This window comes from Aspergillus alliaceus (assembly GCF_009176365.1).
Source record: "Aspergillus alliaceus strain CBS 536.65 unplaced genomic scaffold BDW43scaffold_111, whole genome shotgun sequence".
Classification (NCBI taxonomy): Eukaryota; Fungi; Ascomycota; class Eurotiomycetes; order Eurotiales; family Aspergillaceae; genus Aspergillus; species Aspergillus alliaceus.
Window position 1 is genome coordinate 14,680 of NW_022474794.1, and position 25,607 is coordinate 40,286.

Genomic DNA, 25,607 nt, shown 5'->3' on the forward strand with positions numbered 1-25,607 from the left:
TACTATCTTTTATTTTCTAAGAAAAAGTGTGAACAACTTCTCTAAATTAATCGTAAGGTATTCTTTAAACACTAGTATTACTGTCACAGATTAAATAGCGATTCGGCCTAATGACTGTACCTGATCTAGGTGTGTAGACAATCGGCCACTGATGAGGAACATCAGGCTATATGACAGATTAGATTTAAGAAAGATTCTGAATCCTTTAGGCATGGAGTCTTTAGCTATAAATTACCAAATTGTTAGTAATAGTAGGAGATCAAGAATCAGTCTTCTATCTGAATAGTATCTACTGCCTGTCTTTAATCTCCCTCTTTCTTTTAGCCTACGTACCCTTACCTAGTTGACAGGTCCTCTACCCTAAATAGTAGATACCCGTAATAAGTATACTACAATTATATTAGTTATAAACCAAAGATCAGTTAACTACAAAAGCTAAATAATTATTTACTTAGTAATCAATTGTTTATATGGAAAGAAAGATTTGTTTGGCGTGGCAATTGAGATTTCGCCAAGGTTCCGGTAAAAAATCCATTATGGCCAATTGCTCGATTCAGTCCGCCCTATAAACCTTCTTCGACGATACTACGAAAAACGGATTCCAGGTAAAAATGATGTTCTACTACCTAAGTCATACCCTAATAAGCTGTAGGGGACAGAACAAAAGAGATTAGGGTCATTGATCACCCTCTAGTCGTCAAAAGGATGCTTGATTATCTCTACCTCAAAAGCCTGTGGGGAACAATCATCGTATATAGGTTGAACATAACTGATGTATGCCTATCTCCTAAGACCGACCTTTCGAAAAGCAAAGGGTACAGATAATAATATGGAGATTCCAACATTAACATGTTCATTCACACCGCTAGTTGGCTAACATGTCTAGGGAGTGAATGGATTTAGTCTCACTACTACATAGGATCGCGTTTCTTGCCAGCGTTTCTATTACGAATGGTAGCTATACCAGGCCGCAGGAGATAGATAGATTTTCTAGCTAATGCAAGTTGTCAGGAGCTAGAATTTGGTCTGGACTAACGGCTCTCACTGCACTTTCCTCCTTGATCTGCTATTTTGCGTGGTTTCCCTTTTCTCAAAAATTGCATGTTCATCTGCATGGCTGGGTATGTACACTGGAGAGAAATTTCCCAAATGCGACCTTTATCTTCTCCATTATTGCTTAAACAGCCCTCTGAGAGAAATGCGATTCGTACCTCTCCTTTGTACCCCATGGCTCACTCTGAGCCATGTGTAGGCAGCTGCTGTGTTTGCCAACTTTATGGTATGTCACTAGATAACGACGGTATATTTTGAGACTAACCATACATGCAGATGGGAAGTGTTCCAACTTGAGGGCTGTCAAACTGGATGCATGGCACTAGGCTCGCCACCGAAGCACATATTGATGCCTTTGCTCTGAGCTAGAATGCGCAAAAGAGCTCGGGGTTGGGGTCGATTTCTCTGCTTGATCATTGGCTAGGCCAGTAGTTTCTATATAATCTCTCTCTGTAGTATGCAGTAATTTTATTTTGTATTTTTTTTAGATTATGCATATCATATCTATCTATTTATTTTTTTTATTATTTATTCACAATTCTTCTTATTTCAGCTTATAAAGCTCTATTAGGCTCTCTGCCTTATCTTGACTCGCATTCATGTCCAACTAGGATCTGGAGGTGGTGTTGGTAAAATATCGTGATCGGAAAACTCATGCGAATCTTCTTTATTACAGTTACATCTCCAACAGGTCGGAACCCCGATAGGTTCTGAATCCAAATGATGACAAGACATCAGCCTTTACGGCTGATACTGACAGCTCAATGTAAATTATGGGTTCGTTCAGGCAGTCCAGCTAAGTTTTAGGGGAACTGGGGAAGAACCTCAACAAGGTGGCAACAACTAGACTTGTTAGGCCCGCGGGTTGGGCCGGGTTTTTCAGGTTTTGCAACCCAGCCCGTTGGGTTTGGGCCGGGTCAAGATTGTATGCAAACCACCCATGGGTCAAAATATATATATGTGAACCACCCGCGGGAGCCCACAGCTGTAGATCCTTTCCTAGTAAAGCAATAATTTATATTCTTGATAAAATACAGTCTCTTAATACTATAATTTATTTATATTACTATAGGTAAATAATATATTTACTGTATTTTATCTCTTGGCAACCCACAGGTTAACCCGTTGACCCATAGGCTGGAATAGTCAATAACCCGGCCCGGTATGGACTTTCATATACACAAACCCAGCCCATTTCTTGGCGGGTTGGGCCGGGTTGGGCCGGGTTTCGTGGGCTGGGCCTAACAAGTCTAGCAACAACTCTACCAACAAATTAGCAAAATTTTCAATAGTGCAAGTAGAGTTAGGAAGAAAAAAAATTGTTTTAGAAAGAAAAAGTGCAGGAGGCAGGTTTCACTGGGGTCACTGGTGGTCACTCATTCAACTACTAACCTGCCGACGTATGGCTTGTGCCATGTTGGGAAGCCGGCTTCTGTTCTTCAGGCCAGATTTGTGTTATTTATTTGGTTTTTATTTATTTGCGCCGACCATTGACATCAAGACCTAGGCGTATAGGTAGGGCAAGATCATAGGCTACTGGTTGTTTTCTATGGGTTTTGTAGATTTATGTCTAAGCTATGGAGCTGTGTTGCAAAAGTTATCTAACTACGCTAGTGTAAGCTTGGCATTCAGCGTGTAAGTGCTTTACCATATAAACTAGTAGGGCACCTAATATTGGAAATAGAGATATTTTTATCAAAAATGCAAATATCTCAATGGAAAATGAAGCTATTCAAGCGCCTAGACAAGGGCTCCCTGACCTAGATCCTGGCGTTTAGAAAGCTGTCCCTTCAGGCAGCCCCTATTCCAATCCCGATTATTGTGGCCAGTACGTCCCTCCCTATACTCATTCTACCCTTCCAGCTCTATGATCTGTTGAATATGCCTAGGCAGCCGCTCAATCCAGTGTTGTATAGCCTCCTGAGACAGCTCATCCCAGGCCTTAGTCCAGGCCTGAATACTGGTCTTTCTGTCCCGAGGGGCACCCGGGGAGGTAGTTCGGCGTTTTAGATAGAACCAATCAGGTTCTATAGTGTTAAGGTCAGGCAAGTTCCCTGGCCAATCTAGTAAATACTGAATCTTGTTGATATCATACACCTGCTGTTAAAAATAATATCGGTGTGCAGGTGCGTGATCCTCTAGAATAACAGTATTAGGGTGCTCTACCATACATTTTTTTGCAAAAGGCAAAGCGTAGGGTTTACATATCAGAATAGTATCTATACCAGTCAATTTCGCCTTTACCACATCCTAAGCGACCATTCTTTTAGTCCAATTCCATTTAGGCTCCCTGCCAGGTGTACGGCCATTTCAGAGCTTTAATCTGACCATAGCAGTCTGCAACTCCCATTTTTCTTGATATAGTGGTTCTATCTGCAGATTTTAAGCTTCAATTTCTTTAGAAGCTGCTTTCCTCTACTGAGTATTCTCAGGAAGATAGATATGCATAGGATCTTTCTTATTATATATAAAATAGCCCCAAAACATAAAGTCAGAAACGCCTTTATATTATCGGCGTAGAACAGACTCATCATAGGCCTCAGATACCCATCTCCAGACCTGCCGGCCGCCTCACGTTTGGTTTAGGCAGACAGACATTTTATTTGTAAAAATCTATTTCTTGAAATCCTCGATAGTATAGTGTTGATTAGACTGGGGCATATCCGCGGATACCAGATAGCAAATGGTATCCATATCGTATCCATGTGGATACCAGATACCTGAGAAGCTATCTTTATCTGCATCCAAATCCGCATGGATATAATACAGATGTCTTGTTTCTCTCCGCACTAGTATAATTTTTGCTAAATTAACCTAATCTGGCCTACTCTATAATATATAACTTGCTGAATAAGATCAGTAACTAGCAGTTAGTTGTGCTTGTTCTGGATATAATAGTATAATACAGAACCTTTGCATGATACCCTCTATAATACTGTATAGAATATATATATATATAAGTATCTTCACTGTTAATATTAATATTCTTATTTTAGTTTAGAGAAAAGTAGTGATAGTAGCTTATAAAACAGGAATAGATTCTTTATTTTATATAGTATATAAAATATATATATTTACTATATATTATATAGTAATAAAAGTGATAGTTTTATTATAGCTAGATTTATAGGCCTTACTAGCTCTGTTAATTCTAGACTTGTTAGGCCCAGCCCACGAAACCCGGCCCAACCCGGCCCAACCCGCCAAGAAATGGGCTGGGTTTGTGTATATAAAAGTCCATACCGGGCCGGGTTATTGATTACTCCAGCCCATGGGTCAACAGGTTAACCCGTGGGTTGCCAAGAGATAAAATACAGTAAATATATTATTTATCTATAGTAATATAAATAAATTACAGTATTAAGAGACTATATTCTATCAAGAATATAAATCATTGCTTTACTAGGAAAGGATCTACAGCTGTGGGCCCCCACAGGTGGTTCACATATATATATTTTGACCCATGGGTGGTTTGTATACAATCTTGACCCGGCCCAAACCCAACGGGCTGGGTTGCAAAACCTGAAAAACCCGGCCCAACCCGCGGGCCTAACAAGTCTAGTTAATTCTATTAAGTTAACTATTTCTTATTATATTAACTGGGTTAACTAACTAATATTTCCTAATATTTGATAAAAGTATATAGATCTAGTTAATAGCCTGACTCTATAGTCTAAAGATACTGACTTTATTGTTTTATTAAGATTTTGAATATCTATAGATATCTATCAGATATCCACAGATTATTATATGATATCTAATAGATATCTATAGACTATTATATAATATCTAATAAATATTTAATAAATATCTGTACTAGTACTATTTATAAACTAATTATAGTAAAAGACTATCTTAAGTTAATAGATTTATCTATTTTAATATATATAATCTTTATATCTTTTAATTTTAAAAATTTATAATCTAGATTTTAATTTTAAAGATTTTATAAGTTCTATATCTTTCTCTCTTTATAATAATATTCTTATCTTTAAGATATTATAGAGTTAATAATCTTAGTTTTCTGATTTTTTCTATAAATCTGATTTTCTATAATCAGATAATATACAGTATATTTCTAATAGTCAGTATAGTATTATATCTATATCTAATTTAGACTTTATTTTTTTACTACCGCAATCACATGCTTCTATTACCCTTATATATATTAGGCCTAGCTTTTAAAAAAACTGGATTCTTTATACTAATATATTAAAGAATAACTTTATAAGGTGATAGTTAGAAATAGACTTTAGATCAAAGAAAAAGTTATAGAAAATAATATATTAAAATAAAAAAAGAGCTTATTATATTAGAAATAATTTAATTAAATTATAAATAAAAAAACTGGCTAGTCTAAAATTATATATAAATACTGCTGTAATATTCTTATTTATCTAGATTATTACTAAGCAGGGTTATTTCTAATAAAAATATATTTTAAAGAAGCTGCCTGTCAGTATATAATATCTAAATAGTAAAAAGATATAGACTAGCTTATTCAGAACTTAGTTAATATATAATTCTAATATAATCTATTAAGTATATTTATATTTCTCTTATTTTATTCCAGTTATTTCCCAGAAGATAGTATAGTCAAGATCTTTTTATAGATAAGCTATTTAATATAATTACTTTTAGATATCTTCTCTTTTAGTTTAGTAAGTATTATAAGTTTAATAAATTTATTAATATTATATAACTTATACTATTAAAGCTAAAGCTTCTATCTAATAAAATATTCTAATATTATTTATAGAAAAAAGTTAAAGAAAAATAAGAAATTCTATTTTAAAAGCTTCTATTAAATAGAAAACTTTTAATTATACTGGATTACTAGATATCTTTTTTTAATCAAGTATTTATAGTAATTACTGGCTACTTTCTTAATTAAAAGTAGAACTATTATAAGATTCTTCTTAGATTTAAGTCTTTTTATAATATATATAATAGAAGTAATCTAAGCTCAGTACTCTTAAAGATTCTTTAGAAATATAGTATTACTAATTATATATTATTAATTACTACTAATAATACTTTAAATAATAATACCATAATAGTAAGATTCTAGAAGTTAATTTAATTATAGAAATTTAATTATAATATTACTGTTATTTAAGTTCTATATATTATCTATATTATTTAGCTTAGTTTAAACCAGTTACTTAGAAAAATAAAAGTAAACCTAGCTAATAATACTATAGAAAAAGAATAGTCTAATATATATACTTACTTTTTCCAGAAAAGATAATACTTAAAAGAGATTATTAATATATTAAATAAAATAAAATATAATTTAATATTATATTTTTATATTTACTAATAGATTTAAAGATTTAAAGTCTTGCTATCTTTATTAATATAAGTCTACAGTAAAAAGAGATATTTTTAAGTCTTTAAATAAAAGATTTAAAGTTTATTTCTTACTAAAATATCTATATTTACTAGAATTCTATATTCTTAATACTTTACCGTGCTAAAAAACTATAGTCTATATTTAATAAATATTATATAATATATTAATATCTTCAGTTTAAACTTAATAAAGAAGAATAGTACTAAATTAAGTATCTACTTTATATTACTTAACTTTTTTTTAAATATATTATTACTTTTTCTATAATAAAGAAAGTTATTATTTATTTTATTTTTAGTATCTATAATAATCTCTTTAACTATCTTAAGAGATTAATTTACTAACTTTAATATAAAAAGATCTTATAGAAATAGATAATACTTTATACTTTAGAAGTAGTAAAAGCTAAGCTTTCTAGTTATTATAAAGAGATTAATAAAATATATAGTAATATCTTTATAATAAATACTATTATTATTTCTTTAAATAAGCTTTAATTCTTTTTTATAAAGAAATAAAAAAGCAGTTAACATAAATAATATTATAAAAGTCTAGTAGACTATCTTAAGTAATATATTAAGCAGCTTTTTTTATTATTAATATTATTTAATTTCCAGTTATTATCTAGAAATCTCTCTTAAATTAAAATACTAGTTTTAAGTAAAGCTTTACAGTAAAGAATTAGATCTAGCTATTCTAGATTAAGTATAAATAATAATAAGTTTATAAACTATTTTAAAAGTAAATAGTAGTATTTAATAACTATATAAGATTTACTGCTAATATTAATAATAGATATAGTTAATATATCTCTAAGAATCTTCTAGAAAAAATATAAATATAAATTCCTAGTATTATCTAGTCTTATTCAGGATATTTTTACTATTTTAGCTAGTAATACTGGTATTAAATATTTTTTTAACTTAGCTTAAGATATCTGCCACTACTGCCGCGGCTATCTTAAATCTACTATAATTAAAGACTTAATAATATAGATATATATATTAAAGTTTAAGCTTAAATAAGAGTAGTTAAACCTAATAGAAGAGTATCTCTTAGCCAGTAAAGTTACTATTATAGAGAAGAAAAAAGTCTCTTTATATCTGTGATTAGGCTGACCATTGGGATGGGATGGGACGGGAATGGGAATTTCCCATCCCATCCCATCCCATTCTTGGCATCCCATTTCCCATCCCGTTTTCCCTCTTGGCATCCCGTTTCCCATCCCATCCCAAACATAGGGCTAGAATGGGATTCCCATCCCGTTCAACCGCACAAAACGGGAATCCCAATCCCAATTTTAAAATGGGATGGGATTCCTATCTGGATTAACCATAAAAACGGGATTCCCATCCTTGTCTTGGCATTATTTTGGGATTTTGGGATGGGATAGGATTCCTGTTTTCTATTCTAAAATCCTAAAATAAAATACAAAACACCTTTAATACATGGAATATAATAATTAAAAGTAATAATCAAAAGTAATAACTAAAGTTAAGTTTATTAAAATCTTAGAACTGCTAATATAATTAAATAAAGGACTTATTACTAGCTTTATTTTTATTATATATATTTTTATTTTAATTTTTATTCTCTTTTATTTTTAATTATAGTATCTTTTTATAGCTGAACAGTAGTATTGCTTGCAGTCTAATATAAGCTAAAACTATATAGTCTGTAATAATCTTTTGTAATAGTATATATAGTATTTTATTATAGGAATTTCCTATTCTATCCTATTCTATCCCGTTTTTTCTCTTGGCATCCCGTTTCCCATCCCATTCTAAATGTAGGGCTAAAATGGGAATCCTATCCTGTTTAACCGCACAAAACGGGAATCCCAATCCCAATTTTAAAATAGGATAGGATTCCCATCCGGATTAACCATAAAAATAGGATTCCTATCCTTGTCTTGGCATTATTTTGGGATTTTGGGATGGGACGGGATTCCCATTTCCCATCCCAAAATCCCAAAATCCCATCCCATCCCGAAATCCCTGGGATTATCCCGTCCCAACGGTCAGCCTATCTGTGATTGCAAGTAGCGGTAGGCTAAGGTAGGTAGAGAGTTGCCGATTCTCCTATGAAAGGTAGGGGATCCTTACATCTTTATATACACGTAGATGTTCCCTTCACTTCCCAGGTCACGTGCGTAGCTGCCTCAGGCAGCTATGCCCGGTAGACAGAAGTACTTAGCTATCATGTGTAGCCAATATACAATATAGGATTATATCCTCCTCTACTTAGCCTGTAAATACCCCTGAATTCACTATATCTTTCCTGTGAAAGTGTGCAATATAGCAGTAGTTAGCTATAAATAGTGGCAGGATTTTTGTTTATGGAATTGCCTTTATTTATAGCTACCACCAGTTATATAGTATAATGGTGTGTGTACTCGCGTAGCTACAATATAGTGTTAGTGACATTTACTTATAGGCTGATACTGGTAGCCATGGTGATCCTTATTGTCTCTTTACCATTATTTGTTATTGACGTGTAGTGACAATATATGCTATAGCTATAGTCAAGTATCTTTCTTTATTTATTCAGCTACTCTGTATTACTATTCTCTATAGTTCTTCTATAATCTTTTATTCTTTTATAGTATTTTCCTATTTAGCTCTTTTCTTAGCTTATCTTCTTTATTATCCTTGCAAGATTTCCTTATTTTATCTATTATCTAGTACCATGACTTTTTATAGTAATCTTAAGCAGGCTATAACTCGCGTTAATATCAAGTATTCTGATATTAGATTACTTACTAAGATAGGTATGGATCATGAATAGCTTGTGAGGTCTGTTAAAGAGAGTAAGTGAGAAACTGGATTATAATCCAAGAGCTAACTGTTATAGAGCTTCAAGATATCTCTAGTATTAATAGAACTGCTATTTATTTATTAAACATCTCCTGTAGCAGCGGTATTTCAAGTAAAGAAAAAATCCAGTTAACCAACAAGAATCATAAGACAGCATATATTCTGTATTATCACAGTCTTGAAGCTCAGGTACCTTATAATAAATATAAAATATCTGGTAGTTACTACACAATCTATATTGTCTCGCCCTCTTTTTATGGCACTGCCTTATATAGTAGTGCCTGTTCAAACTGTCTTGCCTGTAGTAGAGAAGCTAAATATTCAATTTATTACACGTTTAAGAAAACCGGTAGTGGTGCCCTAGACCCTGGTAGTATTGGGTACATATTAGCTATTCTATTCTTATTAACTAGTGTAGCTAATAGTTATAGAATAATTATAAGTCTTAGCAGACTAATACACGCATCTTATAGCAAATACGCGGAGCTTAAGGAATTACAAGCAATCACTATTAGTAACAGTAGTGTTCAGGAGTTAGAGAGAGAAGAATCTATAGCTAGTAGACCTATATCTGTTATCTCTATTAAGTGTAATAATAATACTAACCTCTCTAGCGCCCGTTCTGATTCTATTTCTGATATTATGAAGGAATTGAACCTGCTAGCGGAGCATATAGCCCATATATAGAAAATCTTAGATCAGGTGGTTCGCGATATCACTGTCCTCCAATATATTATTAATTTCCAGTTACTGGAGATTAAGGCAGTATATGATATTATTTATAGGCATGCAATAGATGGCTTATCCTTTAAAGAATATATTGCTATATTTACAGATCAAGATACTGTGGCTAATACTCTTAAACTCTTCTTTAGAATCTCCTAAGCAATCTTCTACTAAGTATTCTTGAATTATCAGTCCTTCTGTAAAATCTCTTCCAACCGCAGTGGTGGTATCACTAGTTCACTCTTCTGAGATATCTGCTCTGGACAGTACTTCCAAATTTTCTGATAAAATCACTGCAATGCTTGGATTAAAGACTAGTTCTAAGTCTTTTACTATATTAACTTATTCTTCTGTATCTTCTTCTCTTATAACTTCTTCCAAGTCTCTTTCTAGTTCCTGTTGTAAGATTTGTCTATTATCCAGTGCTATAATAAAGTTATTATATAGCACAGCTGGAAAGCATTACTTAGAGAATAGTCTATTATTTACTCCTGTCAGCGCTGCTTCTTGCAAGCTGTCTACTTGAGCTCAGTCAGCTCTCTTTAATAGCAATAATAAGGAGGTTAAGGTAACTGTCAAGAAAATAACTTCTAAGAAGAGAGGCAAGTGACTGGATACTTCTACAGCTATACTATTATTCTATACTTCTTTTATTAGAAGACTACTTGGTCTTATATATAGCTTTAGTAGAAATCTAAAGATAGTTTCTTAGTTCTATATCCTGTTCTTTAGTTTTCCAGTATATCTTGCTGAGTACTGTAGAGTATCTTATTTCCTTATTTCTTGTAGTGTGGGTAGAACCACTGTAATTAATCTCTTAAAGATTACTGTATTAGTATCCTGCAGTAGCTGTACTTCTTCTTTATTACCTATAATTAATTTTTTAAAGCTTGATATATCTTCTTCTTTATTACTATCTTAGTCTTCTATAACTGATGCATTATTGTTGCTGCTGCTAGCTAGTAATACAGATCTTTTTCTGGGCCTTCTAGAGCAGCCAGCTTCTATCAGTCTCTTCTTTTATATATATTTAATGTATTGTCTAATAATCTAATCTGCTATAGCTTATTATTAATCCTTCATCGCGTTCTCCCTTTCTTATTTATGTGCTAAGTAATTCTCTGATTGCTCTAATCTCTCCTACTCTTCCCAGGTCATTGTTGAGAGATTATTATAAGATAGCAGAGTAGATTATATACTGTCAATAACTTGATAGACTTTAACCAGTTTCTTTATAGCTATTTCTGCCTTCTTTAGATACCTATTTAGTAACACTGATATCTACAGCTATTGTAGATCTGTTACTCTGGCAGCTATAAGCTGTCTTTTGTTAATCAAGTTATAGAGAATTTACCCTTCTGGCTTCTCTAATATATAGATATCTAATATATAGGTTTTCATAACTTTATATAGTCTAAACTATTTGCTCTACAGTTTCTGCGGGTCTTTATTATAGACTAATATCCAGTTACTCTTCTTAAAGCTGTGTAACTTAATCTTCTTATCATAAATTTACTTCTGTTTAATTATATATATCTATAGGTATTTATTTGCTAGTATTCTTGTATATACTATTATTGAAAGTCTATCTTTTATATTTGTACTATTACTGTTATCTGTATTACTAGGTAATCTGGGATAGACTCTATATAATAGATAGAAAGGACTTATATATAAGGTAGTGTAGCAGTGAATACAGGTTATAAACACTGTTTATAGCAGGTATTTATCCTACAGTTATATAGATTTGTCTATCAGTAATTTAATAAGTATTCTACTAAGTGTTCTGTTAAGATTTTCTATCTTTCTATTTATTCAGAGATGGTACAGTATAGTAGTCCTATGTTTTACTTTAATAAGCTTGGTATAGTAATAGACTACTGTTAATAGAAGATTTAGTCTGTTATTAGATACAAGTTCTTCTATAGTACTATAGTTTATAAAGATTTTTTTATATAGAAATTATATTATTTCTTTATCTGTTACTTCCAGGACTGTCTTTGCTATAATCCAATCAGTGATATAATTAATTGCTATAATAATCTAGCAGTTGCTATTAGAGATAGTCAGTAGATAACTAATTAGATCTAGTCCCTATTTCTGGAATAGTTTAATTCTTTTATTTACTTAGTGATTTAATTATTTATACTTTAAGGTTTACTGTGAGTCTTATAAGATCTGGCAGTTTAAGTAGTTATATACTGCTAACTGTATCTCTTTCTTTATTAAAGATCATTATTCTCTATATTTAATTACTTCCAAGAGTTCTAGATAGTCTAGATAACTAAACTGTTTATATAATTCTTTTACTAGCTCTTTATATTCTGTTAGCTTTAGATATAGAATTATACTTTCTTCTATCTACAGCAACAATCGCGTATCATATCTTTTATTTAAGCTTAAGAGTATAAATTAATTAGTGTGTTATTATATATATATAGCTATATAGTATTTCTCCGGTAAGGAACTATTTTTTAAATAGTCTGTTAATATCTGCTGCTACTCAGCTTTATTAAGGTTCCCTAAGTATATTAGAATCTTATCTATTAGTATTCCCAGCATAGTATTTAGTTATAATATTAGAGGTTATGCTATATTTATAGGGTCTTTTCCTATAAAATCCAGTTATTTACTCAGTGTATCAGGCATGATAGTATTGGTATCCTTCTAATATTAAATCTTCAGGTTATATTCTTAGAACTTTTTAATTTATTAGGCTAGGCGCTTTGAATTTCTCTTTGTTATATTTAGATATTGAAGGCTATTATAGTCAGTGATTATAGTGGTAGTAGTGCTGTTTTCTATATAGCACTTCTATTGCTATATAGCTTCCTTAATAGTGAGTAACTCCTTCTTCTATACAGGATAGTTTTATTCTGTAGGGCTTATCTTCCTGCTGTTAAAAGCTACAGGATGCCATTTACTATTTTTCCCTTGCTGTAGGAGAACTATTCCAATAGCCTATTCTGAGATATCTATCTCTATACAGAAAGACTTATGGATATCTACTAAAACTAATACTAGGACAGAAGTAAGAGCTTTCTTTAGTTATCTAAATATAAGCTTATATAATACTGACTATATAATGGCTTAGAACTTATTTAGATATTTAGTTATATCTTCTTTCTTCAGTAACTCATGTAATGGTACTACTATTCTTATAAATCCTTCTATAAAGCAGCAGTAATATATTGCTAGTCCTAGGAATTATTATACTTTATATATATTTCTTAATTATAGCTACTCCTTAATAATGTTAAGCTTTACTGATAGAGGCTATATAGTTTCCTGTTCTATTATATATCTGCAGAACTCTCACTTCTTTTTAAAGAAAAGATATTTGCTAGACTATATATATAAGTGTTCTTGTTATAGCACTTCCAGAATCTTATATAGATATTTCTAGTATTCTTTCTGTATCTTAGAGAAGATTAGGATATTATCTAGATAGACAGTATAAAAGTTATTTATATAGGGAGACAGTATTCTATTTATTATTATCTAGAATATTATTAGTATATTATATAGGCTAAAGAGTATAGCTAATTATTTAAACTTTCTAAATATTATATTAAAGACTATCTTAGATATTAAGGATTTATCTATTCTAATTTACTAATATCCTGATAGAAGATCTATTTTTAATAGATACTGAGATTATTCTACTATATTAATTAGTTCTTGAATTCTTAGTAAAGAATAGCTATTCCTTACTGTAATATTATTTAGTACTTGATAGTCAATATATATTCACCATTTTCCTTCTGACTTCTTTACAAAAATAACAGGGAAACCCTATATAGAGGCTAATAGTTATATTAGTCCTGTTTTTATTATTTCCTGTAGCTATACCTTTAGCTTCTTAAGCTTTTCAGAAAATAGTAGGTAGGTATTAATATTGATCAGGTGTGTATTACTGGTAACTATCTTATATATCAACCCTTGCTCAGAAGATAAGATAGAGAGTAGTAATTCTTGAAAAACATTACTATATTCTTTTATAATAGAGATAGTTATTAGATTTACTATACTCTTCTCTTTTCTATTATCTGCTATATATATTAAGGAGAGAGAGTTTCTTCTTCTATCTTCTTATAGCTTTCGCGACTTGTCTTGCTGAGATAAGATTAAGAAAACTAGTAGCAGTATAGATATACTGTCTAGGGTTACTTAGTACTATCTAATAGAATTATCTCTAATAGTCTTATAGGGTTATGATACCTGTCTGCCAATTAATTAGTAGATTAGTAGTTCTTAACCAGTCTCTACTGAGTATAATATTATACTTATCTAATACTATCATCTATACTTGGACTTATTCTGTCTATTCTTCTAGTTATAGAGAAAGAGTATAGATATCACTTATCTTTATAGTAGTACTATTAGATAGGTTTACTAGTAAAGATATTTAAGCTTATCCCTACTATTTTATTTCTGCTAGAATCAATCCCTGTGCTATAAAGGTATGGCTAGTCCCTGAGTCTACTAAGATATATATTATCTTCTGTGTTAGTCCAGTGCCTAAGAATCTCTTATAGCAGGATAGGGAGTTATCTAACGCGTGAAGGTGTCTATTCTGGTATCAGATCTGCTTTATATTATATATAGCTTTAATATCCTGTCTATTTAGTGGATCAGGTATCTTAAACTTATTATTCTTTTCCAGGAAGGCTTCTGCTATTTAGTTAACTAGTCCTTCCTTATCTAGTGACTATATACTTTTTTCTCTTTACTAATACTGGTATTAGATTTTAACTAATATTCCCGCGCAATATACTCTCTTTTATTATAGTGATAGTATTTAGAGCCTTGTCCAGACCTATCTCTCTCTCTTGGTATTTGGTAATCTCTATTTCAGCGGTTATCTGACCTGTATAGTGTATTTAGATCTATTAGATTGATATATCAATTATCTGCTGCTGGCTGCCAGTTACTGTAGATTAACTAATATTGGATATGGTTAGCTATAGTGATGCCTTGCTTATATTAAATAAACCTTTATACTATTCTATTAAAGATAGTAGAAGAATTCAGTTTGCGGGTCCACATAGTGTAAAGAGATTTTTTAGTTCTGATAATAAACTTCTATATATAAATATATTCTAGTAATAATAGTAAAATATAAGTCACTACTTTAGTAAGAGTACTTATATAGGCCTGTACTATCTTTATACCTTATATATATTGTTTATAGGCTTCTTACTATTTTATCTTGCTAAGATACTTGCTAAAGTTATTATAGACCTACTGCTTTAGCTTGTTAAGTGTGGTAATAGACTGCTCTATTCTGGCAGCTATATAATTTTCTCTGGCCTTCTAATACTCTCAGATACTTCCAGTAAACTTTTACTTAATAATAGTTATCTTTTTAAGGTCTGTAGTATTTTTCTATACTAGGATTTATTTATTCTTAAAGAACTGATTAACTTATTATAGCTATTTTTTAGCAGTCTCTTGCTTGTACCTGCTATTATAGTAGAGGATTTACTCTAAGTTTAAGATCTTTTGATATAGCTGTTCACTTACTATAGTTATTAGTTCTGAAGCTGGTATTGCTATTCCAGCAGTAGCAGTGGTCTGTGATTGTTCTACATACTGGAGACAGGTATCTATAGTATATTGTAATTACTTAATCACTCCCTGTGCTTCCTTATTTCCTGCTAGAGTCCCTAAATAGGCAAGCAGCTGTTAGAGTTCCTGGTCTGATATTGTAGTAATAGCTTTAACAGATAGCAGGTACTGTTTCTTATAGATTTTTATTAGATTATTTCTTTAATGGAGTCTCTTTTCTTTTCTTAAGTTATTCACTACTCTTTATAGGTGACCTGTTTCAGCAGCGTTATCTAGCTTATAAGGTCTATCATGCCTTGCCTTTAACCTACAGAATCTAACTGAGTATTATGGGGCTTTATAGGCTAAGATCCGGAACTCAGCCTCCCTTTTTAGATATGCTACCAGATATGATTATAAGTAGCGGTAGGCTAAGGTAGATAGAGAGTTACCAATTCTCCTACAAAAGATAGGGGATCCTTACATCTTTATATACATGTAGATATTCCCTTCACTTCCCAGGTCACGTGCTTAGCTGCCTCAGGTAGCTATACCCAGTAGACAGAAGTACTTAGCTATCACGTGTAGCCAACGTACGACATAGGATTACATATCTATAGACTAATTTTCAGCTAGTTAATAATAACAAGAAGAATAATTCTAGTAATATTTAAACTGAAATCTAAGGCTAGCCAAGTAAATGATAATATATAGCTACTAGAGAAGAGAGTTAAATAGAAGAATAGCTAGTAAAATAGTCTTATAAATCAGATAATAAAACTAAATATCTATTACCTGAGAATAATATATTAATATGGGGTTCTAAGAGAATTTATAAGGCTTTAAAAGAATTTAAAAACTATAAAATCAGTAAACTATAGTAATATAGCTTAATAAATAACTTCTAAGAAGTATTATTTACTTTATTATATAATCTATATCTTATACCTGTAATATGACTTCTATATATCTTAAAATAATAAAATACAGATATAATAAGTATAAATTATATAGTTACAAAAATAGCTATATTTATATTGTTTGCCTATTCATAAAGTATCCAAATCTAAACTGCGGATACCATTTACTATCCATATTGTATTGTTGCGGATATATGGATAACAAATTACATCCAAATCCGCGGATATGCGGATTTGGATATGCGGATTTGGATATGCGGATTTGGATATGTCGCGGATGCTGCCCCAGCCTAGTGTTGATAGGCCAGGCAGAATTCAAGCCGTTTTCTGCATATTTCTTCAGTAAGACCAGGTTTAGTAGTTGGTTTGGCTGAGTGGAAACCTGCCTTTCTAAGAATTCACCAGGCAGAGGCAGGTGATATACCAGTTTCAAAAATACTTACAGCTTTTTTCTCGGCCGTTTTTATCTTTCTGAATAGCTTTAACTACTGCCTGCTTAATAGAATCAGCTATTTCAGGCCTACTAGACCTAGGATCATCCTCTAGATATTCAACTAGGATTCTAGAATCCTTAGTAGAATCAAAACCACGCGCTTTGGCCTTTTGATTCTAAAAGTAGATCGCTGAGTGAGGTAGGCCACTAAGCCGCTCTATTTGAGCAATATCAACCTTTGTATTTAATAGTGAAATCACTTAAATCCTGACCCCTAAAGGATAGTGCTTTCCAGGCATTCTGGATAGGTAGGCAGGTAGGCAGGTAGGCAGACAGGTAGGTAGGCATACTGACCGGTAAGAATATCAAAACACCAGAAATCATGAATAGGGATCAAATCCTCTATTCTGAATAGCTTCATATTGCTTTTTCCCTCTGAAAATGATGAAAAAATGATCTATCAGCTATATGAGTTTGATTATATGGCAATTTGTATGGTAAAGCCCTTACCGGGTTGACTGCCAAGCTTACTAGCGTAGTTGGAAAACTTTTGCAACACAGCTCCGTAGAGGTGTTGAGCTTAGATACCCGCTCACGACTTCCGTTACGCGAGTCTTAGTTTCGAGGCTAATGAAAGACTGTCCTGTTAAAACGGCAGGATATCTATCAACTATAAGTTGTGAGTACCTCGGACCTTGAATTTTCTGTTTGTTATTATTATTGGTGCATGCTTTGCAGCAGCCTTGCATTAGTCTCGAGACCAGGCCTCGTCCAACGGAAGTAGAGCCGTGAGGGGTATCGAGAGCCCCCATTTCACCCTTTTTTTTCCCCTCGTAAACTCCTCTTACGGAAAATGTCTATCAGCAAACTCACCAATTCTGCCCTTAACTTTGGTCTTGAAGTTTCACCTGCCCTGGCAAATCTTAATTTCGATTTCTCAGTATTTAGATTGAACGTCGAGCCTGAGTATCAGGCCATTGGAGAAGCTTTGTCATGTAGCCGTCGTCGTGAAGCAGAGCAAGGCCGACCACAGGTGACAGCAAGAAAGCTTGCTCAGCTGTTTGCTGCGTGTCTCCCCCGTGCGCCCAATCTGATCAAGGCTTACGGAAAGCGAGCATCCGAGATTATTGAGGATTCAAAAATCAGCAATGACCAACGAGCCAAGTATGGAGTGTTTGCCGAACAAGCTGGGCCGGATGCGACTAGTTTATGGGCGGCTTCAACATCCGGAAGTCATGCAGTCGCAGTTCATCTGCTAGCCTGCATGCTGGCCAGAATGTGGGATGCTGCTTATGCTGTCTCTATCTGGGTGGAAATTGTTGAAGAAAGACGAAGGGAAATTGAGAAAGAGCTGGAAGATACGAGCTTTGCTCATACTGCCACCCTAGTGGCGGCTAGATGCGAGATCTCGAGGGAACAGCTGGCCGAATGGGATGCCAGCACTCGTGCTTGGCTGAGAATAGCCGACAAGTCTAAGAGCGAGCAAGTCAAGAACCTCTCATTGATAATGGATCAGGTTCGCCTACCAGTCAATACAGAGGAGCAAACATTTGCAAGTGTCATGGGCGCTTGGAAGACCTCTTTGATCAACATGGATGCTCTGCTTATTGGTAAATCTCAGGGCGTTAAAAGTGGTGAGCTTTTGTTAGCAGCCTACTCCTGGCATCTATTCCCCTACATATCTTCAGTGTCGACTGTTTCAACTGGTTTTGTCGATAAAGATCCTCTATTCCCGTCAAGCGCCACGATAACCATTGGCTTGGACGAGAGTCCAATGGTCAGGTTACCCAAAGACAAAGCACTACGGCAGAGTGTTTACTGGTCCCTGCCACTTGCCCGTGTGCGACAGTACGGTCCCCCGATAAGATGTATGGGTACTCTAGATAGTCGGGAGAGAGATCGACTCTCGGTAAAGGAATTCCTTCACGTTTTCCTAGGTTCTTATTTGCGAGGCTGGAGGGAGATTGGTTTACGCACCAAAGCAGCTGTCGGGTTGTTGTCAGAGGTAGAAGTCTTACTTGCCCAAGCCGCAGCGTTTCCAGATTGCCCAGAGGCAACAGCACTTATAGAAAATCCAGAATCCTGGTTGGCCCTTCTTTTTGAAGCTGCCAATGAATATCGCACATCTGTTGGAAACCAAAGACTCAGGGCTGACAGTCTTGTATCTCTCGGTCGGAGATATGCGGATGAATTTCTGGGAACACAGTCGGTATCGTTAGCTGATCTCTTACGCCAAGGACAGTTTGTAAACCTAGTGAATGAGGAGGAGGTGAAAATTCAGTTCCTTCGCAAAGTTGCATTGGAAATGTCCGAGCTGTTAGGACACAAGAATCTCATTATTAGGTGCAAGCAGTGCTACGGGTCAACCGATGTTTACGAATATGCGACCGCTCTTCCTCTTGACATGGAAATAGTGAACACTGAAGATGGCGACGGGAACGAGAAGAAGAGAAAGCTCTATCAGTTTCTGGATAATTCCGGGCATCGACGATGGCTGTGTGCGGGTGGAGGCCTCTGGCAAGAATTTCAAAAGATTGATGGCGCATTCTACACATATGAGGAAGAAAGAGACCATACAGCATTCAGTTCCATTGATGAATTCTTCAGCTTCGAAGAAATGGTATTCCCGGAGGTCGACCAGCGCCAGCTAGTGGATGAGACATATCGGAAGAGAAAAGCAAGATACGAGTCGCTTGGGGAGGTCATTCTCAAACGCGAAGACTTGACTCTTTCGAACCTCGCCAAAGTGAGTAACTTTGAAAGTAACTATCTACATCAGACAAGCCTTTCCAAATACACGTTTCTATACGGTGACGAGCATTCGACGGCCCTCTTCGTCCTTGGAAACACGCCAAAATCTCTAAGCAAAGATTGGATATCCAAGACGGATTTGCGGCACTTTTCTTCTCTTTCTGAATTGGGATCAATATGCCCAAGTGCCTTTGCGCGCAGCATGTACGGGACTTTAGAGTTACCGGGCGGATTGGATAAAGACACTGGTGCTCATTCTTCGACAGCCCTCAAGGCAGTGTCAATCATAATGAAACTATACAAGTCACTCCCTACGGCGACTATCGATGTTCGCATTCTTCAAAAGTATGTCGTCGACTCGTGCTGGTTCAGAAAGTATGAGAAACGGCAAAAAAACGTGTTTCAAGATGCTCCAACTATACCGGAGTCTCTCCAGCCCTATCCATTGTTGGTCAAAGAACTGGAGCGCGACGGACCAGATTCCCATACACAACAGCTAATGCGAATACCAGAGTCCTTCGACATTGGTCCCTTGGACTTGACTGAAGCCTTCTCCTGTATTGCCCTTTTTGATTCTGGAAAGTACGATGTACATCCAGAAGCGTTAGAGAACACCATAGCCATGTCGTCGACAGACTCATTATACGTTTCCGCTTCTATCTTATCTGACCCGTGGGATCAACATCGAATTCGGGGTATCGTTCATATAGAAGGGAACATCGGCCGCCCTGGTGTTTCATTTCTTGTGCCGCCACCAATGCCCATGGTCAAGGATGTTAGGATTAGTGAATGGCCACAAATGTCCGACCAGGTTTTTGACGGGAATCTTAAGGATGAGTTCTCGAATACATCCTTACATTTAAGGTTCACTGGAGACAGCTCCAAAGTAGATGCTGGCTCTAGCCACGTCCAGGACTCAATGGTACAAGCTGGAGACGCTCATCTCGCTCCATGATAATAAAGAGTGGGTGGCCGATTTGGACATCAACAAATCCCTCCAAAGCTCTACTTTACGAAGAGTCGGTGTTTGCACGAATAATCTTCATCTGCCGGGACACGAGCCGCAGCGTGTCTTAATGTGTGTTGACAACTGGAATGAGTTGGTAAAGCCCCCAGCTGAAGAAGGTATAAGCCTTGTCCGCGCCCACAGGAATTGGGAAGCACGATTAGCTGCCTCCGCGCTTAGTGTGTCACTGGGCTACACTGCCCTGATTCTACCAGAACACCTTTGTTGGCAATGCTTTGAAAAAGAACTGGAACAAGTACAAGATAGCAAACGAGTGGTTATAGTGTCTTAAGGCGGGTACTCATATTCACTTACGATTTATAAGCAACGGGCCTACTTGGTGACAATGATAAAGGCATGGGATTCTCCTTACCCATTGCAATTCATGATAACAAGCTTGTCGTATATTGATAAAAGGCAAACCATCGGCGTATTGGGCAACACTTATTCTATTATGAAACATATTGCAGAAAGTAGCTTTGTTTTGTAATTCTAAATCAACAAGAGAACATTACAGTGTATTTTATTGCGTATGGTTTAACTAGCCCTATGCTATATTGAATCGCAGAATGAGCTATCATAGTGCCAAACAGCTTCACGAGCAAGTATATGACCGGAGAGGCAAGGGAAAGAAAGGCAAGGTGGTGCTCCAAAGCCTTTCCTACATATACAGAAGCCATAATATACCAACAGCAAAATACCGCTACCAAACGGCAAAAGCTCCCCGGCGGTATATGTCAGAAATACACAATGAGCTATCAAAGTGATAACGAAGAAGGAAAACTTCTGAAAACAGATCCCTTGATAAGTCTGATAATCTTTCCACGCGTCATAAAGTTCTTTCGGATCAAGTATCGCTCTGTGTCGGTTTCATCAAATATGCACAGCACTAAATATCTAGAGGGCATCATGCTATACTTAGAATGAGTTTCTACTCGATAATGTGGCCGAAGACACTCAAACATCAAGCCTCGCGGGCTTGAAGAGTATAGCTTAGTTGGATCATGAATTTGATTACTGATCATCTTTGTGGGCTGAAGTCTGAGTCGTCTTACTATAGCTTTAGCAGCTATGCGGAAGAAGATACGAGCTGGCTCACTTGGGTTCACAATATGTGTTTCTCTTTCTGAGCGCACCGCAGCGGAAACTTTTATTGACTTAAGTAAGGCCTTGGGCTAACTGTATTTCTTGGGTTATCCGGCCACCCGGCCGCCCTTCTAAAATTGAAGCCATACAAAACACCATATAGTTGCATTTGTATAGAATAATGAGTGGTTCTATGGATTTGGGCAGTTTGTAATCTTATGACCCTCTACATTGCAACCAGAACACCTAGGTGGGGCGCGTCTAGGAGCCGATTCAGCAGGTAAAGCCCCATCTGCCTGTATAGCTTCATCTGCATGTTCTCTGCTTTCTATAAGCGCCCTTGCTTCCTGAACTGATACACTTGACTCTATTTAAACCTGCTTTTTAGAGCGCTTTTGCTTTTTCAAGCCGCTTTTCATGAGCGGCCTGGTATTGCTCGATTTGATGCTTTAAAATAGTTACCTCAGCTAAAGCCTGTTCAGCACCTTTTAAAATCTGATTTAAATTCAGGGTTGGAGTTGCCAACCCGTTTGCGGGTTATGGCGAGGCCTAGACAGTACTAACCCGCACTCCGAGTAGACTTCGGCAGAGCCCAACCTTGGGCCCAGATCTTCGGCCCAAGGCCCAACCTACTATGGGCCGGGGGTTGAGATTTTGGGCCCAAGCCTAATCCCCAGGCCCATGATAGGCCCCCAATGGGCCTCTATAGAAGCCTATTTATATATAAAATCTGATTCTTGGTATTTATAAAGCTGCTAAGTAATTAAATTAATATACTGTTTTTTATATTTATTCTAATTTATTTACTGGATTTCTTTATAATATTGTCTAAAGACATTAGTAATTTTAAGAAATATCCTGGAAATTAAATTAATTATAACTTATTTTAAATTAATTATCTATAAAATTCTTAAATATTAGCTTATTTTAGTAGTATTTAGATGGCTTAAGGATAAGCTTAATATAAATATAGTGAAATATATTTTCTGGAGAAAAGAAAATATATAATAAAAAAAATACTTACTTTAGCTTTAATCTATTAATTTTCTATATTAAATTAAAGCTAAGATTCTCTATTCTTTATATATTAAGTTTAAACAGTTATATAAAAATATAACTTTATATAAATTTAGTTTTTTATTATAACTATATTACTTTATCTGACTATAAAATTTTTTAAGGATTTCTAAGATTAAGTGGGCTGGAAATAGGCTATCTATAGGCTTTTACTAAGTTTTTATAAATATTAATAGACTAAGTTCGTTAGGCAGAATCTGAATAACAGGAATTTATTAGAGACCGCGGACAGCTTCTGCCGAAATGGGATGGTCTTACATATGTTTTCGTAAAAGGACCCCAGTAGTCCTTTGTTATGTCGAGATTATGTGTCTCGGTGGGTGGGATGCCTACAAACTCTATTTGAGCATTTTGCGGCTCTGGGATGGGCTCAGATTTGGCGAGATCTAGTTCCAGTATAGACCAGTCCAGACAGCTATCAGAGTCATTCGTGTACACTTGATCACATTGGTTCTGCGAGAGATTGAAATTTGCGTAGTAACCCATTATGTCACACAGCGGGGGCAGTTCTCGTTATATGTACTGAGAATAGTGTCCAGTAATGGGCTAGTTACAGCGCTGAGAATATTTCCGGTGCATTTAGACTACTTATCTGGCCGGACAAGATATTCTGGGCCGTGGGGCTTTATGAGAATCACTCTCGTCCGCAAGTAGGTATACATAACCATGGTAAGAGTGTCAGTGGCTGAGATTTAAGGATTGGCATATGATAGGCCAGTGCAAGAAGCTGTCACAGAAAGTAAACTCCGCACGGGGCTATTGAACGTGAACTTTAAACTTCATATGGAACTTGGTTCCAGACCAAATGTAAGCCAAAGAGCATTGTCGCATCCTTTTTGTCAGGCTGGTTCAAGGTGTTCAATGTAACGTCAACATGATTCAGTCAATATAAGAAGCGTGTTTAATGGCCTAGAAATAACCGGGCTCAGCAGATTTACTAAAAGTCATTTCTGTACTGGTCCACACTAACTGTTACCCGTTGAGGATAGAAGCTATATAAAAGTTCGGGTAACTGTGCCGATACTAATGACAGTAGCAAGCAACTTAGGACTTCATGTTTCAACTTCTGAGAAGTTAACCAGTTGCTGACCTCTTTCTGTGCAGGGAAACGGGCTCAAAAGAGCTCGGGGAGCTCCAAGGGAGCCAATGGATTCTGCATGCAAGAAAACATTGAATATATTGAGGAGAATATGACATCCTTTTATTTCTTGGAAAGAAAAGAGGGGAAGTTAAACGGAGAAGATCTCAAATAAAAACAAAGATGGTAGAATATTTATACAAACTAACAAAGTCCTGTAGATCACTAGTAGCGACCTATCTTATCTAGAATCATAAAGGTGTTACCTGGTATAGAGGCGCCGACAGTGGTTGATATCGAATATAAGACGAGTGAAGTAATGAGCAGAAGTGGCGCGTAGAATATGTATTTCGTGGAGGAACCGGGCAATATCTTTCCAGCGTCCCACCAAGTAGCCTTGTTGTACGTCCGTTATAGGGTTGAGCACTATCAGTTTGGAAATAACAACCCGTATATCTGCCAAAGGATGGGGTATTCTGATACATGTGCAAGGCAAATATATCTACTTAAACTACGTATTACAAAACTTTGCTATACTTCCCATGTGAAGCGTTTGTTCCATAATTTGCTCTGAATAATATCTTAACAGCAAAACCGGTGGATGATCAACACCCCCTTTATTAAGGTGATATGCTAGTCACTGCATATTTCCAAGATAATATCAGGGCCAGGTGGCTAGGGCGCATCATTGGTTACGCAATCTCTTCTGAGATCCTCTGAAAGCTTAGCAATCATGCATCGAGCTTCCAGAATGTTTCGAGCGAACGAGGCGGCGAAAGTACTATTCTGTGGTGTCCTAACGGGTAGCTTTGCTGAAACACAGTTACTTTCAGCGGCAATGGGCCAGTCAAAGTACAACTAAGGGAGATAAGTTTTGTTGCGCTACCGAACCGGAAATAAGCTCCGTCCAATTACAGACGGATCTATTCATGATAATGATGCAACGAGCGAAATATCATACTGTCATCTATAATTGCTGGCGACATTTATTGGAACAAAGTGGAAGTTGTTATGGGCTGCCAGGGTGATATGTCTCCATCCACTGTTTCCCTGTATAATATCTCCTGGCTTTTCCCTACCCGTTGCGGATCGCACGCCTTCTAACCCACTCACTCCTATAAGTGATGTCACCACATATTTTTCAAGGGTATCTTTGCCTTTCTGATCCGGTCATAGACATTCAATGGTAAGGGCTCTATTCTCAATTCGGATCAATTGGTGTTGTAATTCAAAGGAAGATTAATTGTTGTTCATTATTTCTCTAAACCCGAGGGTTTATATACAAGTTGAACATCAGATTGCCAATCAATCTGATCCTTATACGGAATTTATTCATCATCAGAAGCTCTATAGTTTACCTGGTCAAGCCTCAATTCACAACGGTTAGCTCCATGATATATCTGCTTCAATTTGAATTATCGTGCAATTCTACATATTAAATGTCTAATATTAGCTACCTCATCATCTTAACTAAATCCTACAAATATAAATTGCTCAGGTCCATGTCTCCTCGCCTTAAAAGCGACTTCTCCTCCAGTGCCTCCTGCCTAACAAACTGAAATAGTTGCAGGAACTGATGCTATACTGTTTTGTTTTTCCGCAAAATAACAACAGCCCTTAATAGAAGATTAGGTTAAGATGAGCGCCATGCAATCTGTGAATCAAGACTTGAAAGCACTAAACTGATATCTACCTCTATGGCCCGCAAGGCAGAGGCACAGGTGCAAGCTCTATGCCGAGGACAAGGTCTATCAC

General features: G+C 35.4%; 1 protein-coding gene across 1 annotated transcript; it reads left to right on the forward strand.

Annotated features, from left to right (window-relative positions):
- Window positions 1-17,462: 17,462 nt before the first annotated feature.
- BDW43DRAFT_295320 (uncharacterized protein) lies at window positions 17,463-20,971 on the forward strand. Its single transcript, XM_032044047.1, has one exon. It carries the CDS (start codon window positions 17,708-17,710, stop codon window positions 20,558-20,560), a length of 2,853 nt encoding a protein of 950 aa, XP_031893790.1. The 5' UTR covers window positions 17,463-17,707; the 3' UTR covers window positions 20,561-20,971.
- The last annotated feature ends 4,636 nt before the right edge of the window (window positions 20,972-25,607 follow it).

Bases quoted from the DNA above. Each gene is read 5' to 3' on its own strand.
- BDW43DRAFT_295320 (XM_032044047.1), top strand. From the start codon at position 17,708: ATGTCTATCAGCAAACTCACCAATTCTGCCCTTAACTTTGGTCTTGAA.